General features: G+C 34.4%; 1 protein-coding gene across 2 annotated transcripts in view; it reads left to right on the plus strand.

Moving 5' to 3' along the window:
• Nucleotides 1-17,001, plus strand: part of RBMS1 (RNA binding motif single stranded interacting protein 1) — a 271,729-nt gene extending 254,728 nt beyond the window's left edge. For both annotated transcript variants that reach the window (XM_044669838.1, XM_044669837.1), the window contains exons 10-14: nt 4,283-4,333; nt 6,096-6,206; nt 7,631-7,711; nt 8,978-9,062; nt 14,412-17,001. In XM_044669838.1, the coding sequence (XP_044525773.1) occupies nt 4,283-4,333; nt 6,096-6,206; nt 7,631-7,711; nt 8,978-9,055 (321 nt within the window). In that variant the 3' untranslated portion in view covers nt 9,056-9,062; nt 14,412-17,001. The remainder of the gene's footprint in view (nt 1-4,282; nt 4,334-6,095; nt 6,207-7,630; nt 7,712-8,977; nt 9,063-14,411) is intronic.
• Nucleotides 17,002-19,450: the final 2,449 nt, after the last annotated feature.

The following is a 19,450-nucleotide window of genomic DNA, read 5'->3' on the forward strand; positions in this document are numbered from 1 at the left end:
TTTAATAATGGGAATAGTAATAGCACCTACCTTAAAAGGTTGTTGTGAGATCAAATGAGATAATTTGTGTGTAGTGCTTTGTACACCTTAAAGTACTATATAAGTGGTAGCTATGATTGCCTCCTTTTTTCCTCTATAATTTTCTCCTGGACACTCTTCTGACTCTTTTTACCTCTCTAACTTTCACTTCTCTTAAGTTCTTCTTTTTTCCTGTGTCCTCTGAGTGTTATGGATTCCCATAATTCCATTATAAGTTCTGAACACCCATTCATTATCAATGTCATATAAATTTAAATTTGAATTTAAATTTAAGCCTCTTATCTAGTTGATCTGCAAATCCAAGTGTTCTCCTTCTCTCTCTCTCTCTCTCTCTCTCTCTCTCTCNTGAAGTTGGTTTTGAACTTAATCTTCCTGGGCCTTTGTTTTTTCAACTGTAAAATGAGGTAGTTGGACCATGCCATTGAGGTCCCTTCTAGCTCTATCTCTAGGATCCTTTGATTCTGTTTTAAGTTCAGAGTCTTATACTAATGGATATTCTTCTTTATCGTCAAACTTTACCTCCCCCCTCAAACCACTTCCTGAAAACTCAGGATTTTACATTCTAGAAGCTTTCTCATCTTGTCCCCAACTAATGTTTATGCCCCAAGTGGTCTCTGAGAAACCTCTCTTCTATTGACTCACACCCTAGTGCTCTCCCTCTCCCCCAACAGAGAATAGAGGATTTCCCTACAGGGTACAGGAGAGAGTAAAATTTACATGGCAGTGGAAGCCAATCTCTCTCTCTCTCTCTCTCTCTCTCTCTCTCTCTCTCTCTCTCTCTCTCTCTCTCTTCCCCCCCCTTACCTTGCATTTCCAGTGAGTTATATATCATGATTTGGATGCCCTGCTATTTGAAAATAAATATGTTTGAAACCAAATTTATGTTTTCCTCTAAAACCTTCCTTTATTCATGACTTCCTTAGTTATAAATTTAATTGTACAGTTATTCTTTCAGTTACCCATGCTCATAAACTTTTCAGTCAACTTTGCCTTCTCCATAGCCCTCAGTCCCATGTCTCATCACTTATAAGTTCCATTCATTCACGTGCAATAATTCTCAGTTATGTCCTCACCTTATTTCTATTAATGTCCTTGTTTGATTCATCCTATAAACCGATATCAAGAGTATAATTTGCTAAACAAACTGATCTGCTCACATTTTACTTTTCTTCCCAGAAATCTTACAAATTTTCCCAGCTTCAAAGTCCACGCCCCTAAATTTTGCATTCAAGGCATGTTGTTTACAATCTAGCTTTGGAGTCTCACATTACTTCCCTTCATCTACTGTTTAGCCAACTTGGACTACTTACCATACTCATAACATGTCCCATGCTTTCTCAAATTTATATTTTGGCTTATACAGTTCCTTACACTTGGAATGTACTCCTTTCTCCTTTTATGCTTCCTTTAACACTTAGTTCAACTACTGCTTCTTCCAGGAAGCCATTCTCAATCCCTTTAGCAATTTTGTTATTCCTCTTGACTTTTGTTACAGAGTGATGAAAGAAAAAATTTAATTAATTAATTCAAATACCTATACTGGTATTTCACTTTCCTTGGCACAGAGAAGACATTCAATAAATGGTTATCGAATTGGATTCATCTATGAAGTCTGTCTTGACTACCTTTAACATTTTTTATAAGACCTAATGAGAACTATGAATAAACCATACATTTAGGTATTTTTCTCATTAATTATTTAGCCAATTTTATCGCTAAAAGAATTCTTTTTTCTTTTTTGCTCAGAAATGTTATTTAAAGTGTATCATTGCAAATAAAGATAAGAACACTTCTTGTGTATTATTCCATGTGTTGTAAGAAATAATTCTCAAACAAATGAAAGAATAGACAGGAGTTTAAATCATTCCTGTTGACAGTATTTAGAACAACTAAAGTATCTTGCCCGGCATTTGCATTTTGACTACCATATAACTTAATAAAACAAAAGAATTAATAAAATGTTGTCCATTATAGATCTGACTGATTGATTAGAAATAAGTTAATTTCATATGACTTTATTACCCTATGTATTATTTTGTCATGAGTATCTTATTCTTTCCTAAAACACATTGTTCATTTGTCATCTATAGGAGCTACATTTGGAAATGTGGAAATAGGATATCCTTAATATTTCATTTTATAGCCTATATTGAACAGAACCTTTGGTTGGTTTTTTCCATTTTATGCATGCAAAAATTAAGGAACACAATTAAAAGACTAATGATGATTTTTTTGTTTGAATTTGAACAGAGATTTGATATTGAGCTGGGATTTGATATAGGCCCTGACTTGGCAGCCTGCTAATTCTCTCAGTCCACTGAACCATTGTAAAAATGGAAGGATCTGGCCCAAATTAGCTCCTCTAGCTATTTGCCTCTGTATGATCAACAACAGTGAAAGTTCTGCAATTACAAGCAATTCATGTCAGATTAGACCTTTCCCCATCAAGCTACCATGAACAGCAACTAGATTTGAGAAACTGGCATCTAGGAGACACCACCAATACTCTAATGGGGGAAAGGCTCCATTCCAGATAACTTAATGTTTATAAGCCAGAAGCACTTAACTTTAATCAGCCTTGGCTGGGGAGAAAAGACAGAGCAAATGAGTCTTAGGGCCTCATTAATATATTAATCTGAAAACACTTTGTCCACCAACCTTCAAAGACCTTCTAATTTTAGGCAGTGAAGGTAGAGTGGAATATAAATGGTGTTTATTCTTAAAAAGAAGAGTAAGAAGCAACTTGAGCATTTATAATAAACAAGGAAACTTTGGAATCCAAAGAGTGGAATGATTGGTTTTACATGATAGATAGAAGCAGTGAGATAGAGATAGAGCATTGAACTTGAAGTCAAGACCTCAATTCAAATTTGATGTCAGACACTAGGTATGTAACTATGAGCATAGCACTGAGCCTGTCTATGAATGAGTGGTTGGACTTGATGGCCTAAAAGGACACTTTTAGGGGCAGCTGGGTAGCTCAGTGGGCTGAGAGTCAGGCCTAGAGACCGAAGGTCCTAGGTTCAAATCCGACCTCAGACACTTCCCAGCTGTGTGACCCTGGGCAAGTCACTTGACCCCCATTGCCCACCCTTACCACTCTTCCACCTAGGAGCCAATACACAGAGGTTAAGGGTTTGAAAAAATAAAAAATAAAAAAAGGACACTTTTAGCTCTAATTCTATGCTCACATTTTCTTACTTGCTTTAGAGAATAAATCCAGTAAATTTTGGTCCTTGCACAAGCTAGAGATTTGGCCATAAGTTTGAAGAGCTATATATCAAATCTTATTTTTAAGCACAGATTTTTAGTTTTAGGATGATTAAGAATCATTAATAATTAGGAATAATTTCAGAAACATAATTCCTCACTTGGTAAGGGAATGACTTCAGCTGTTCTTATCAAAACAAACATTTACGTAGCTAGTTTATATTGAAATGCAATGTTTAGGCTGTCATGTTATCAAAATACCTGCTTCATCAAACATGGGGGGAAGGTGTTTCTGTATTTACAGTGATCAACTGTTCAGAAAATTCTATTAAGCATTCACATGAATTTAAAAAACAAATCTCAAAAATATATCACAACTGATTTAGGAATCAATGTCTTGCACATAGGTACTTAATAGATGCTTTTTGAATATATAAAAAGTGAATGGATATATATAAAACAGCAAGAACTTGAAGAGTTTTGTGATTTTCTTCTCTGGCTGAATTAAAGCTGATGTTCAATAAGTTTCATATATTTTTGCAAAGAATTGTTTTTGTATTACCTACATGAAAATCTCAAAATCTTCCTAGATAATGTTGAATACATATCATGGCTGGGATGAGATGCCAAAGTTGAAATCATTTATATTGGTATAATTTTAGGAACTAGTTTTAACCATCATGTGTTGAAATTGTATACACCTTTCTGGAAGCTTGAGCTTACTTGCTTAAATGAGTTCAAAGTCAATATTATAGTTATAAGGAAGGATGAAGTAAACAAAACAAGTACAAGAAATACAATTTTATTTATAAAGTATTCAGTTATTTTCATGGTTTCTAAATGGAGAGATTTTTTAAAAATCATTTCAAGAACATTAGAATAGATCTGTGAATAAATGAAAGCATTATTTTGATTTTTTTTTGGTAACTTAAAAAAATTCTTTTTTAAAAACCACACTAGGCGAGTCAGGTATCAGCCAGAATCAGTACATCAGGAGTTTTTTTAATACCTTTTTTTTTTTAATTTTGAGTAGGTGCAGAGTCCTTCATGGATGCAGCCTCAACCCTATATCCTGCAGCACCCTGTAAGTTTCCCTTTTCCTCCTCCTTTATTATTTCTGCATAATATAGACATGGCTAAACTATTGTACATAGACAATATTTGGATCTGGAAAATGTTTTTACATAACATGAAAATTAATAATGTTCTACTTTTTAAAAAAAGATGAATTTAAGTTTCTTCTCTGAAAATTCACATTTGAGGAAATTCTACTTTATTATTCTCTTTCTTCTTAACTTAACAAATTCAATTATAATATCAACCTATAAGTTTATGCTTATATATGTTATATACTTAAGTGTTTATTACTTTATCAGATCTAATAGCTGTAATTATAAATGTTTAAAGCAATTTTTAAAAATTCAGAATTAGCCTAGGAAATTTCAATCATCTCACTTAACTTTTCTATGGTGAGTTGTAAACATTGACAACTTTTTTCAGTAAATGAAAAGCATAATTAGAGGGAGTGATATAGTGAATGTAGTTTAAAAATCATTTAGTGGCTCTCTACTGTATATAGAACACTGAACTAATGAAGAACAGTAGTGGCTAGAGAATTGTTGAAATGAGTAAAAGAATAAATATGACTGAAGAAATATATATAATTTCACAAAGATAGTGTTCAGAGAAGGGTTCCCTCAAAAGTACCTGGAACCTGTGCCACCTCCAGAAAGTTAGAAAAGGACTCATTTTTGAGTTTGGGATTTCCTGGTGCTGCAGCTTTGACAAATTGTCCAGCTGAATGAGAAACCAGAACAGGAAATTCCTTCAGCATATCCTGTGCTTCAGAATCATTTCCATTTAAGCTGGTCACATGTTTTTTTTTGTTCCCCTATTTTTTAAGGGGGGAAAAAGGAGGGAAATTTTGTTTTTAAAATATTTGTTAAGGTTGACATTACCCTATAGCCCATAGTTACAACTAGTATTTTTCAACTCTGCAGTCATTTTAAAGGAAAGGGAATATGTACATATCTCATACGTTTAGATCTGCTCTTCAGGAGTTTAGGAAGAAAGTTTTTCCTGAGGAAAAACATCCATTTTTTTCATGTTGAGGCTCTCCTCAGGGTAACTAAGATGCCAGAAAATCATCTTATATCATCAACTATACATTTAAATGTCCATAACTAATGCAATATGATGACCCTTTAGCAAACCCAAAACACTGAAAAGAGGAGGGTGATTGGAATCTGTCATTTTCTGATTGCATTCTAGGCCTGTGAACATTTTTTGTTTCATACTGAGAGTTCCATACTGTTTATCTGTACACTTAAGCAAGTTCCCTTTTTGTTTGTTTATTTGTTTTTTAGGTAAGTGCAAAAATGTAGAGGAAAAGTTGTTAAAATGCACTTTGAACTATAGATTCTTTGTCATCCAAGAAGATGAGAAAGTCTATTTAGAGCTTTTTTTTTATTTCTGAATTTGGAACATCTATTATATAAGGACAAACGTGCATTGATGGAGTAGTAAAAGGGAGGGAATAAAGAGCTGACACCTCCTGACCCTGAGAAATGTGGCTTTCTGCCAGAGTGTGTGCACCAGGTGCTTGCTATTTTATTGAAAAAGCTTCATCTGATGCTGTCAGAGAAAACTCTAATGAAGTAGTCTTGAATTCAGGAAACAAAGAAAAAATTTTCAGGCTGCCCCAAGACCCCCCTGTGTTACTGTCTTGTCTATTCCAACAAATTAAGGGGGTTCCTTTGTTTAATGCAAAAAGGCATTTACAAAATCTTACCTGTCATTCAGATTTTTTTGTTGTTGTTGTTGCTTCTGTCTTTCTCCTCCTCTAGGGTGCTGTATTAACTCCCTCCATGGACCATACTATGTCACTACAGCCTACATCAATGATCAGCCCTCTGGCCCAACAGATGAGTCATCTTTCACTAGGCAATACTGGAACAGTAGGTGGAAACTTAATATAATGCTGTGTATAGGCTAATGAGGGCTGGGCCCACAAAGACAAAGAGAATAACTCCTTGCAGCCTGTATTCCCCTGCCCACCCCCCACTAGATTGTAAGCTCCTTGAGAGCAGGGATCCTGTCCTAGCCCATCTTTGTATCTCCCACAGCACTTTGCACATAATAGGCACTCAATAAATATTTGTTGACTGAATGAATCGAAGTCAATCCTGGATATTTTTCCTTGACCAAAATATAGAGCCTGTGAATGAGTACTTTCACCTTTTGCCACCCTGTTGAGTAGGGAAGCAAAGGGGATATACATTTGCTCCTTATCTAGTCTCATTTTCAGAAAATAATGATGATGCCCAGAAAAGAAGACTGGAAACTCCCTCTTACCTGCTTAGTTTCTTCTTTGCGAGGAGGAGTAGGAGAATCTGAGGGAGTAGGGTTTTTCAGTGGCATCCTATTTCCTTATTCTCTGGGAGGTTCTCTTAATCGACAAGGATCCAGGACTTGGACAGGCACCAAACAACTTCCCAAGAGGAGGAAGAAAGAAGGGAGAAGGCATAGTTTCATGGACATCCACCTTGATGTGCTTGGCATTAGGCCAGAGTGCAAGGGGAAGGTTAGATTGGAGGATACATTCAATTAAAAAAAAGACCTTTTAACTAAAAATAAGACAAAGACAGTTTTCAAAGAATAGTAACAAAAGTCACCACAGACCTGGACAAGATGTAAAGTTAAAGAGAAATGGCCCTGGATTTCCCCATTTTCAACTGTATAGCCAGTAAACAGCAAGACTGCAGCTTCTTCTGAAGCATGGGCCACATACACTCCCCCATAACCCTCCCAACATGGACTGATGTTGATTTTAAAAAACAAACAAAAAAAAAACAACAACTTACTTTTGCTTTTGAGGAAATACAGCCTTAGACACCTAAGAGTCAGAAACAGGGTTCAGGTCCCTGCTCCTCAGAGATCTGGAAGAGACCTCATAAGCCATTTAATTCCCATTCCCTTAATCAGTTGAGGCACCAATGTTTGTGACCTAACTATCTTATGGGCCTCCTGGAGGATTAGGAAGCTTTTTGAAGTCCCTGGTAGGGGGGAATCTCTCCATCATTACATACAATTGATACTGAATTGCTGAGGAAGTGAAACCTCTAATAAGTTTCAAAAAGGTAGTTTCTGTGTAGAAATTACTACGAAAGGTAGAATTTTAGCTTTTGTTTTAAAAAAAAAGTATAAAACTAGGAAACACACACTTTACCTTTTTTACATTTTCATTTTAATTTTTGGAAGAGCAAGACTTTGGAAACGTTTCTCCCAAACAGGATGCTTTATTTCAAATCTCAAAATGTCCCAGGTGCTCCAGATTTCACACTAGATTTCATACCCCAACTTTACTCTTTCTTCCTTTCAGTACATGCCTGCCACAACAGCTATGCAAGGAGCCTATATACCCCAGTATACACATGTTCAGACAGCAGCTGTTCCCGTTGAGGTGGGTAATCCCATTAAATGGCCATTGTTGTAATGGGTAGTTTTGGAAGTGGGTAAATTAGTAATGATCAAAAGAAGATCGATCTCAAGTTAAAGACTCTGAAAGAGGATTTGATTTAGAAGAAATGTGCAGCTAGAGTAGAATTTTCATCTCAGAAATATAATACCCTGATTCATTGATTATTGATGGAATGGCATCCAGGCAGAACATCTCTCTAAATTTCCCAGAAGTGTTTTCAGGGATTATAGCATTTTTCCACATCTATTTTTGTCTATAGCTTTTCTTGTATAAGGCTATACCCATGATATTGTGTCTCATATCTACAGTTTAGAATTTCACCATTAAATATTTCCATACTGCAGTCATCATTAACTGACTTAAACTAAAATGACTTTAAGTAAAAACAAGTCGTATTTTAAGATACATAATGGAACAGAAAAAACTTGACTCTAAAAAAAATAAAATGGCTAAAGATCAAACTGTGCATTGCTAGATAGGGATTACTTCTATGACTAAATAACCGTTGGCTCTTGGTAGGAGAAAAATAAGAGCATAATTCTCCAAGATGGAAAGCCAGAAATCTTGGTCTATTAGAATCATAAAAAAGATATCATCAAATCCATACTTGCAAATTAAAAGTCCAAAGTTCCTTTCTTCTCCTACATATCCTTTTTGTTTTAAGTATCATAATAATATTAATAATAGAAATTCTCATATATATTGTACAACATAAGTGGCACTGGGAAAGCAAGCATAGGTAACATTAAAATCCTTCTGCCACATTAATCTTATCAATTGCCACAAAATTTACCCTGCCAAATATTAAATAACAGAAATGCCTCCAAAGTTGACTGATGGCTATTATGCATCACACTTCCTTTATTCTGATTGGCTTAAACTTGTAGCTAGTTCAAGTTTAATGAATGGAAAAGATATTCTCTAACATTTAACCCCCACCGCCACCCCACCCCCACGGTGCTAGAAATATAAGAGAGTGGGTGGAAAGGCAAGCAGTGAAGGATATTTAGTGTGCCTTAGAAAAAAAATTGTAAACCTTAATATCTTACTAGGGAAGTGCCTGCCTGCCAATGAGAGGAGTAAATGAATTCTTTCAGGGCAAGTAATAATATATAGGCACATGAAATTTATATCACTCATGGAATAGTTCTTGCTATTACTAGTACTTTTGACATTTGGACTCAGGTTTAGTAGTGATAATAGTATTTCATCTAATACATGTCTCATATCCAGTCTGCTTTGTTATAGGAGGCAAGTGGTCAGCAACAGGTTGCCGTAGAGACGTCCAGTGATCATTCTCCATATACCTATCAACAAAATAAGTAACTGTGAGGTATGTGGAAAAGTCTGCTATCACTCTAGGACCAAGATGTTTTTAAAAATGCTCTATAGCATCTTTGTCATAATGGAATTGGCCATAATTGAAATTTATCACCCAAACTAATACAATTTACATTTTTAAATGTTACCAAAGATTCCGAGGTCTTGGAATCACTGATTTTTACAGATAAACAGATTGATGTATCTCTCTAACAAGAAAAAAAAAAAGCCCATTTGTTACATGCGTAACATATCCAATGAAAGAATTTGATAGACATGTACTAGATGTCTATATATTTTCCTTATATCATAAGGAAAGGTATGTTTTCTGTTTTCACCTCAGCCTTTCATTTTAGCATTGATATTTCCATGCATATTTTACAGATTTGGAAAATATCTCTTTCCTTTGCATAAATTCATATTAAACTAAAGGCTGAGTATAAGATCCTCAGTGTGCAAAGTAGGTTCTAGCACACTCAAAATCAGGCTCAAATGACTTCTGTGCTACTTCTCTGGGATCTCTGATTTTTACCAGTCTGTACCTCTTCTTCCATTGCTGAAGGTTACAGACCCTCTTTCTCTTCTCATCCTCTATACTTGTAGCCTTTTAACCCTGTACTCTGTCCTTCCATAACTACTCCTCAATAGAGGCTTTTCTCTTGATTTCTTTTGACCAATAAAGAATTCAGGGTGTCTGTCTGTTTTCTCATTCTTTTCACACAACAGCCTTGCCTTCTTTTCTACTAATATATCTCTTTCATGGTATCTTTTGCCATTTCTCTTATGCAAATCTCATGGGCAATGCTATAGTCTGTTTGTACCTATCAGGCATCTCTTCATTGCCTTGTGATTTGCTTGCAACTTGATTAATTTGATACAGTGATTCATACCACATATCTCCTCTGGTATTATATCAGTATTAAAGTAATGGGATTCAGGGTATTCATATGGACTATCATGCTCAACCTGTGATAGAGCCTTTTGAGCTCATACTGGTCTGATCAGCCACTCTCGGACACTCTACCTTGACCCCAACATAGTGATGTCAATTTGGTCTTACTTGAGTATGAAGGACAACCACCATCATTTTCCCAGATGTCATCATGACTAATCTACTAATCAGTTCTGAGATCAGCTCATTCTAACTGTACAGATGAATGAACTCATTGAACTAGCTATCTTGCTGCATGTCATAATCTGGGCAAACTGGTTTTAAATCTACTTTGTTTCTCTAGTTTGGATAGGTAGGCTTAACTCTTTTCCACTGCTGTGGATTTCTGAGAAGACTTTGTATTATTAAGGAGTTTGTGTTTTGTTCAATGCAGTTAGGAACTTTGGAGAGAACTCTGGCATCAAAAGGAAGAAGTCTTATCTTTAAACTCTATACTTATCTTCTGACATTCATAAATACTTATTATATTATTATATTATATAAACAGAATATTATATCTGTTTAAGGTCTTAATTTTAGTTTATACATGATAGATATCTTGTTCAAGACAAGCCTTAAAAGCTCATTGTTGAAAAAATCAATACAAAATGGACAGTAGCATCTTATATTCTGTTTATGACCCCAGAAATTGTGTAATTATACAAATGTGTTCCTCTATAGAAAACTATCTAGAAAGACCTTCTGGTTGATTCCCTTCTCATTCTTTCATCAGTGATTTCTTTGATGTTTACTCTTATTATAATTCTCCAGAAATAAGAAAACAAGTAGTCATTGCTAATGTTTTCTAAAATGTGTTTGTATGTGTATAAAAGTATCATCTATGGTCTTTTACATTCTTTTTTAATCTTCCCTCATTTGAAATATCTCGAAAACACAATACTTGCTTTTTAGATTGTTTCCTTCACAAATTTCTTTCATATGTATTTAGTCAAGTCCAATCTCTTTTGCTAACTTCATTTCTTTAGGGCCTTTGCAACTTCCTTACACATGTATATCAAGAAAGAAGTAGTATGTAGTTCTACTCTCTTCAGTTAAAATAGATCACTATAAAAAGGCTATTAGGTTTTTCCATTTGGAACCTCTCATCCTTCTGGTTTCATCTGTACATGTTCTCAGAATGATCTAGGCAGCTAGGTGACAATAGTGGATAGAATATTGGACTTGGAGTTTGTATCCTATCTCAGATATTCTTATCTGTAAGATGCTGGACAAGTCCCTTTAATCTTGATTTTCCTCAGTTTCCTAATCTGTAAGAGAGTAATAATATCACCTACCTCCAAGAATTGTTGCCAGGATCAAATGAGATATTTGTAAAGTGCTTTTTGCAAGCCTTGAATCATGAAATAAATGCTAGTTATGTCATCGTCATCAGGCTTAGCTAAATTTCTTAACAAGGTTTTTATTGGCTCTTTTTGTTCTCAGCTGTTTTTATTTTTAGAAGTAATATTATTCATAGTCTTCCATCATCATCCTCTATACTCTTGCTCATGAATTTATCCTCTAAGTTCTGTTATCTTATCAACAAGAAGACTGAGTAATTGTGAGTGAAGGTAGATTTAAGATGCTCAGAGATTTGTTTAGGAGCATTTAAACTGCCCTAAGAAATGATGACACAATTAATATCTTCATTTTGTGCTTTTTCATTTTTTACTCCCAAGAGTCAATACTTGGTTTAAATAAAGCATTTTAAAGATGCTTTCAAAATGCATGAATGCTGTATTTTTATTTTTAAATTTTAAATTAATTTTTATTTTATTTATGATTTTAAATATTTAATTATTTTATATTTAACATATTTAAATATAATTTTATTTACATTTTCATTTTTCAACTAACCAAAATCCACCATCTCTCTGCTTCAAACTGAAAAAGAAAGAAAAACTAAGCTCTTATAACAAATATAGTCAAGCAAAATATATTTCTGCATGAGTAATGTACTATACTCCCCACACACACACATACATATGTTGTATATAGCAATACACTATATATAATATGTGTGGAAAGTATATATACTCTATATATACTAACGTACTCTATATATGTGCATGTATGATATATAATAATGATATATCAATCTGCACTCCGAATCAATCTCTCTTTCTGAGATATACCTTCTGGTATATCCTTTTTCTTTTTTATCTTTTTCTTTCTTTTTTTTTTGGTATTGATTATTACTTTCTAATCTAGCAGGTTCTAACAAGCTGAAAAGGCTTCACTATTCATAATTGTTTACTACCTATTGAGATGAAATCTGTTTTATGTTTTCTTATTATAACTGGTGCTCACCATATTCAGTCCCACCCAACCGTCTTCTTAAAGAAAGCATTATATCATGAATCAGCATGAAGCTAGTGAGTTTTGTTTTTGCTTCAGTGCCATATGTACCCACATAGTCTTTGTTGTCCTCCCAGATACTTAGACATTTGTGTTATCTGATATCATATTATACATCTACTTAGTTCAGAGGGTCTTGTCAAGTTCTTCAAAAAAATCTTGCCATCTCTATTCTTTACCACTGATACAGTCACATCAGCACCAATTATCTATTGCTCGATTATCTAATTGGTTTGATTAAATCCATAAGAAGCATTACCAGATGAAGTAATTAAGCATACTTTGAATGATATTTATTATCCCCTTTGGATATACAGTCAAACCAATTCTTTTGTTCACCTCCCCAAAGAAAATCTTCAAATTAGCTACAATTCTTTGTTTTCTGCCTTTCTTGAGAGAGTCATTTTTTGGGTGTGTTTAGTTCCTCTAATTGTTGGTCATAAGGAAAAGATTATTAATTAAGGAGTACCATTAGTGAAATAAAACAGCATGGTATAGTATAGAGATGTTCCCAGGGTCAAGAAGACCTGGGTTCAAGACCTGCCTCTTATTATATAAATCTGGGCAGCTTATTAACCTTTCAGTGATCTTAAGGAGTAATACCTTAAGATTATAAGGTGAAAAAAAGTTGGCAACCTGTATTAGAAAAAAAGAGTTTCCTAGTTCCCTATAAAATCACAGGTACGTTCCCTTTCCCTATACTATGAGTAAAGTTGTTTTTATATGATCAGATACATATGTGATTATTAATACCCGCTTCCCATTTTCCCTCCAATCTGCCCTAGTCATTGTGGACTATAAAAGATTTAGGCCATTATATATCTATATCTATATCGATGTATGTAAATATTTATGTATTTATCCATTTGATGAGTTATCACCAAAAAAATATATTATCTGGTGATAGACTTTTGGGTGATGTGCCATACTTAGCTATTAGCTAGCCTGATTTCTGAGAACAGACATATAATCAGACTTAATAAATAAATTTTTATTGAGCCCTTACTTTGTGACACCATTGGCCTTGAAGTTGAAGCCTTTGCAGCTGGATAGTAGATCCTTCTGGGTTTTGTTATCTGGTCTTCAAAACCCCTGGGTGACCTGTTTAACATATTGACACATCAAAACAGGAAGATACATTTATACCAAAGAGCAAATTGTTTTAAGCATTTATACAGAAGTACAGAAGTTAAGACAGGATGATCGAATAAAGGTTTAGGTTGAGCCCAGGTGGAATCTGTGTTGCATCAGACTATTTAAGTTGGTCTATATCTAAATCCCTCTCATCTTATTTCTGGGGGAAAATCACATTCATTAGGACTATCAATATTTTCTATTTCATGTACCATGTATAACTCATAGTTCATATACGGCACAAAAAAATCACTCGGCACATTATATAGGTTTGTGGAGTTGGCTGAAAGGGAATGTCACACACATTATATTCTACCCAAGTGAACAGTACACCAAATCTATACTGACTTTTAAAATTTTTCATTGCAAACATAACTATGTCCTGACAAGAAGTCAATATAAACAGCCTTGGGTAAGACCTTGAGGGCTATGTATTCCAAATTGAATGTAACCAGATAGCTTCTGATCATAGATCGTAGATCTATATCAAAAATTGACAAAATGCATTTGGGGGAAAATAATTCTACCTGACATTTTACCTTTTAGGTTATAATAAAATACAGACTATGTGAAGCACATGATCACTTCAGTTTCTTACTTGCACTGACTATTGTGTTTTTATTATGCTATAATTAATCTCTAAAGCACTATAAATAAGTGCTTCATGGCTGGTAAAAAAAAAAAAAAGGAATTTGTTCTTAACCAGCCCAAGATTTTAAAATAAGAGAAATCAGAAGCAACACATTATACAATCATGGTATCCATAACTATGGAATTGGTTTTCCTCTCTCCAATTTTACCCCCATGCATGAAATGCATGATGTTTCCCAGAACTGTTTTTTTCTTTTTAATGAGAAACAGGTTTAACACTTGGTTTTATACTTTATCAAGTCTACAAAGCAATTCTCCTTTTTTCTTTCTTTGACTTTTCTCTTCCAGATGTATAGAGGAGTGTCCTTACCTGAAGAAGGGTGTGAAGGCTGAAACAATCATGGATTTTTCTGATCAATTGTGCTTTAGAAATTATTGACAGTTTTGCACAGGTTCTTGAAAACGTTATTTATAATGAAATCAACTAAAACTATTTTTGCTATAAGTTCTATAAGGTGCATAAAAATCCTTAAATTCATCTAGTAGCTGTTCCCCTGAACAGGTTTATTTTAGTAAAAAAAAAAAAAGTTTTTATCAAGTGTTATGATGCAAAAAAAAAAGAAGAAAAAAAAAAGAAAACAATTTTCTGGGAATGCACAAAGACCATGAAGACTCCTTCACGTGCATGACCAAATTTTTGTGTTTTGTTCATTTTTTTGTGTTTCATTTCCTTTTTGTTTTTTTTTAATTGTATGAAATGGGTTTTCCGAAGTTTAAAGTAGTCAAACATCAAAACTGATGTTCTGTGCTTGCAGTGTGAATGTCGCTGTAGTGCCGTGTGTTGCAGTCACAGTGTCTGTTTTCTTAGCTCTCTGTTTTTCTTTGAACGTAGTGTGTGAAGTGTCTTATCTTTTTCTATCAATTCCAATTTGCCTTAAATCTTTCGATGCTGTAGCTGTTTCAGTAAAAGTTAGTCCAAACTAATGATGTAGAATGCTTTGACCAAATGAGCTGGTCTATTATGCCTTGTAAAACAGCAGCATAGGGCTTTTAAAAGGTAGTCAATAAAAGTTGCTGAAAATTTGGCTTTTTTTAAATGTGTAGTAGGTGTTTTTAATGATTTTTCACATAATATGTAAGGTAGTGAAATGCAAAAGGGGGGAAAAATGTTTTGTGTGAAACACATTTTCTGACTAGGGAGATTTTAATAGGATAAATTGTTTGTAAGGCCATATGCCAACAGTTTCCTCTGGTAGTTTGACTGATTTAGGAAATCTGCTGTATGATGCAATGTAAATCTTTTTTGCCTTTTTTTCAGAAAAGAAAAAAAAAACTAACTTGATGTTCTAGTTTTAGTGTAGGTAGCAGAGGGAGTGGGGGTGGGGGGGTGGGGAATCACGGAATGTTTTGTCCTTCCTTTCTACTAATGATAGTGCTTTAGAATGAGGGTGATACCTGAGATCGAGCAAACCGAAAATGTTGCTATTGCAGCAAAATGGCAAAAGCTAAAAGTAAAGGATTTATTTTCAAACATGAGCTGAGATGTGAGTAGGAGCATAAATGATTGGATACTAGCTCTCTATATTAGGTAAATTTAAAAAAAATGACTTGGCACTTTTAAAGGTAACTTTACCAAAGACCAAAGAGCCAGTAACCAATAACTCTGATTTGTCTCAGCATTACATCTTCTGTACTCTTTATTTTTGCCGGACCAGTTTGCGGTTAGGAGAATGTGCCTTTTTTGTACATTTACATTTAGGTTTTATAATTTTAATTGATGTATGGACACAAAAAGCATGAAGGAAGACTTGGATCCAAGCAGTGCCACACTTTACATCATCACTACAAGTGTTAAGTGTAAAGAAAACCAATTTTGAAACTATGAAATTCCTGATTCCTAAATACACAGTTATTTCTACTTTACATATTAGATAATTCACTGTTATTAAAGCTCTTTTATTACAATTACATACATTTAAAAAACAATGATAAATTAAGTTGTCTTCCAAAACTGTGTACTTGTCTGGTCAGCTGTGTATGATCAGTTATCTACCTCAAAGTTTATTTCCTTTTGTACTGGGACAGGTTGCTGGCCCTCCCTGTTTCCACAGACCAAATCCTCCTAGCTCAGGAGCTAGGGCTAAGCAGTTATTTCTTTCAAGTATTTTTTAGTTTTTAAATTTTATGCGTGTATTTGAGTATAGATGTCGGTGACATTTCATAGTTTCAAAAGTAATTGCTGCTCTGAGAAGTATAGATTCTAGTGAATTACATAGTCATAAGAGAAATGTGTTTTGTTTTGTTTTGTTTTTTTGGGGGTTTTTGTTTTTTCTTTTTTTTTTAAGTTGTGGTATTATTGGTTCTATGCTCCCTGGAATATTACTGCTTTGTAAAAGTCCAGACTTCCTGCAGCACTTTCCTTCCCTGTATCCGGTATATTTGCAAACCTGGATCTCTCACTACTTGATATTTTTGCATTAGTTAAGGCAGAAAAACATTAGATGGTTCTGTTAGAGGAAGGGAAGATCTGCTGCTAGGAAGTGTCTGAACTAAGTGCCATACTCGTCTGGGTAAGATTTGGGAAACATAACCTCTGTACATAAAGAAATAATCAGTTAAACATCACATAGTAGACAGCCATTAAATTATAAAAAAAATTAATTTATGAAGAAAGACCTTTTGTACAGATTGAAAAAAAAAGATTTTCATAGAGATATCTATATGATCAAGAGAGTTAATTTTTTATTTTTGTTTTACTAGTGCCACAAACTTGCCAGTGGTAACTTATTTGTCCGGTTCAAGATAACTCTGTAGTTTTGTTTCCTAGGACTTGTTGTTAAACGCCAAAAGACATTTTTGAACTGTAAATTTGATTAGATTGTCAGCTTTTTTCTGTTTAATTTCTTTTGAAAAACTTTTGAATAAAAAAATCTGAAAATGTTTGTCTTTTTTTTCTCTCCCATGTTTTGAATCAGATGATTAAATGTATCTCTTTTATTTCCCTTAACATCTCTTCAAGAAAAGTACTAGGTTAGAAATTAATGGAAATTTGGTAGAGCTTGATTTAAGCCCCAAATCATCACCTATAAAAAGTTAATCATATTAACTGGCAAAATATTTCACAAGACAAGAAAAAGAAATCTCGGTTTCCTAACTAATTAGAGTGAGTCCATGCCACCAAAATAACTCATCAATGCAAAGAAAACATCACTTAGCCATAGGCTAAGGGAGGGGTCTGAGTCATGATGGAAGATATAAAAAATTGTGTTTGAGGTGCATATTATGGGAAGAAACTAAAAATGTCCTTGTCACTTCTTTTTTGCTATCTGAGCCCTCTGAGTTATCTATTGTAAATTAGCCCTTCTCAACCTTTCTCTACTATCCTGGATAGCTGTTGTAGCCTATTAATCTTATGACCAGTGATCAATTATTGAGGGACAAAGACTGAAGCCCTTCATTTTTCTCTTGTTGCCTTTCAACTATTTTGGTGCTTATTTATGCCATTATTCTGAAGTTGTAGCATCCTGGCTACTAAAATTAGGTAAGGTCTCAATACATAACAAGGGAATTAGGTTTCTGGAGATCAAAGTTATCTATGCCTCCTACCAGTTCCATCTCTGCCCCCTCCCTGTTTTGGCTGACTTCTGTTATACCAAGGCCCTCTTTGCCTTTTCATGCCTATTTGTTTATGGTGTTTGGACCCCAAAAAAAACACCAAACCTAGAAGCATATTTAGTTCAATTCCTATAAAAAAGAAAGATTAACTCTCACATTTTCAGAGGACAGCTGCTAGAATTATTCCCCCCTTATTGTTACTTTGGAAACGATTCTTCAAGAGAGGTCTGCCGAGATGCTTTAGAAAGGAAGTCACAGTATGGGAAGACCTGGGGCTCAAAGAATTAAACAATACAATCAGTTTTGCTCTTAAGTAAATGAAATATTTCACCACAGCTACCTAGTATTAACTTTCATTCTCCTAAGAGTTGTATTTAGATGACATGATTAGGGAAAGAAGGAAGAAAACAAGTATTTATTCCACACTTACTCTGTACTGGACCCCATATGGATGGAGGGAGCAAGGAAGGGAGGAATGAATGTACCACAGGTAAGGGATACATGTTGGTGGAGAAACCATTATTGATATTCCCCTTCATGAGAATTGTGTATGTAAACTCCAGCAAGTTCATTAATTGAAGCGCAAAGCCTAGTAATAAATGGCCTTCAGCATAGGAGAGAGGACAGCATCCTCTGAAGTACTCCTTCATTTTACACTGATGTAAGACAGCTTAATGATCTTAATCACTTGGGGGCAAGTGAATACATAGATTACTTAGAATAGCCTAGTAAATAGCTGGAAGGGAACTAGCCCATTGCATTTAAATAATTTATGGATTTTGTACCTTACCATTTAGGTTACCCACCTACTATACCAGTGCAGATCTCACAATAGCTAAGTTTCATGTCATTTAAATTCTGCAATGCAAGGCAGGCTGCAAACTTTCTCTGATATTGGCTACTTAAATTCCAAAATCCTTTGCACATGCTGCAAAGGAGAATGTTGAAAATGTCACCCATTAGCATTTTCATAAATAACACAAAATGGTTTTATCAGTCAACACTGAGTGATTTGCTGCCCCAATCTATAATTAACCTGATATTTAACAGCAAAAATCTTCTATAATTGCAAACATTGAAAAAACAGATGGCATGAGATTTCAGTTTGATTCTTTATTCATTTCCTGCTAAATTGACTATGAGACACTAGTACTATGATTTATTTTTCAATTCTCAAAATGAGCAGTACTATGGAATAATGGGGGAAAAAAACACTGAATCTGTATCCAGAATACCAGTATGCAAGTGACAATTGTTTTAGTTTACCGAAATATTTTTTTTTGATTCAGAACGTTTCTGCTCCTAAATCTGTTTCACCTATGTAAATGCACTGAGAGCCAAGAAAATTCAGATCTAACCCTATTCAAAGGCATTTCCTTTGGGTTACTCAGAGGTGTGCTATTATGCAATTCAACAGTTACATCATGGCTTCCAGGTCTGAAAGATCACTAGTATTATTTTCTCATCATTTGACTTAAAACATGGTGAATAATAGGTTACGCGATTGCCCCTCCCTTCCTGCCTTTAAAACCATTTATATATACTTGCTTGGCAGATAGAGCACTCATCCTGGAGTCAGGAAGATCTGAGTTTAAATCCAGTTTCAGACCCTTATTAGCTGTGTGACCCTGAGCAAGTCACTTAACCTCTGTTTGCCTTAATACACTGGAGAAGGAAAACCACTCTAGTATCTTTGCCAAGAAAATCCCATGGACAGCAGAGTCTGCAAGGTCATGAAAAGTTGGATATGACTGAATAACAAAATAGTATGT

Source organism: Gracilinanus agilis, chromosome 3, assembly GCF_016433145.1.
Source record: "Gracilinanus agilis isolate LMUSP501 chromosome 3, AgileGrace, whole genome shotgun sequence".
NCBI classification, from domain to species: domain Eukaryota; kingdom Metazoa; phylum Chordata; class Mammalia; order Didelphimorphia; family Didelphidae; genus Gracilinanus; species Gracilinanus agilis.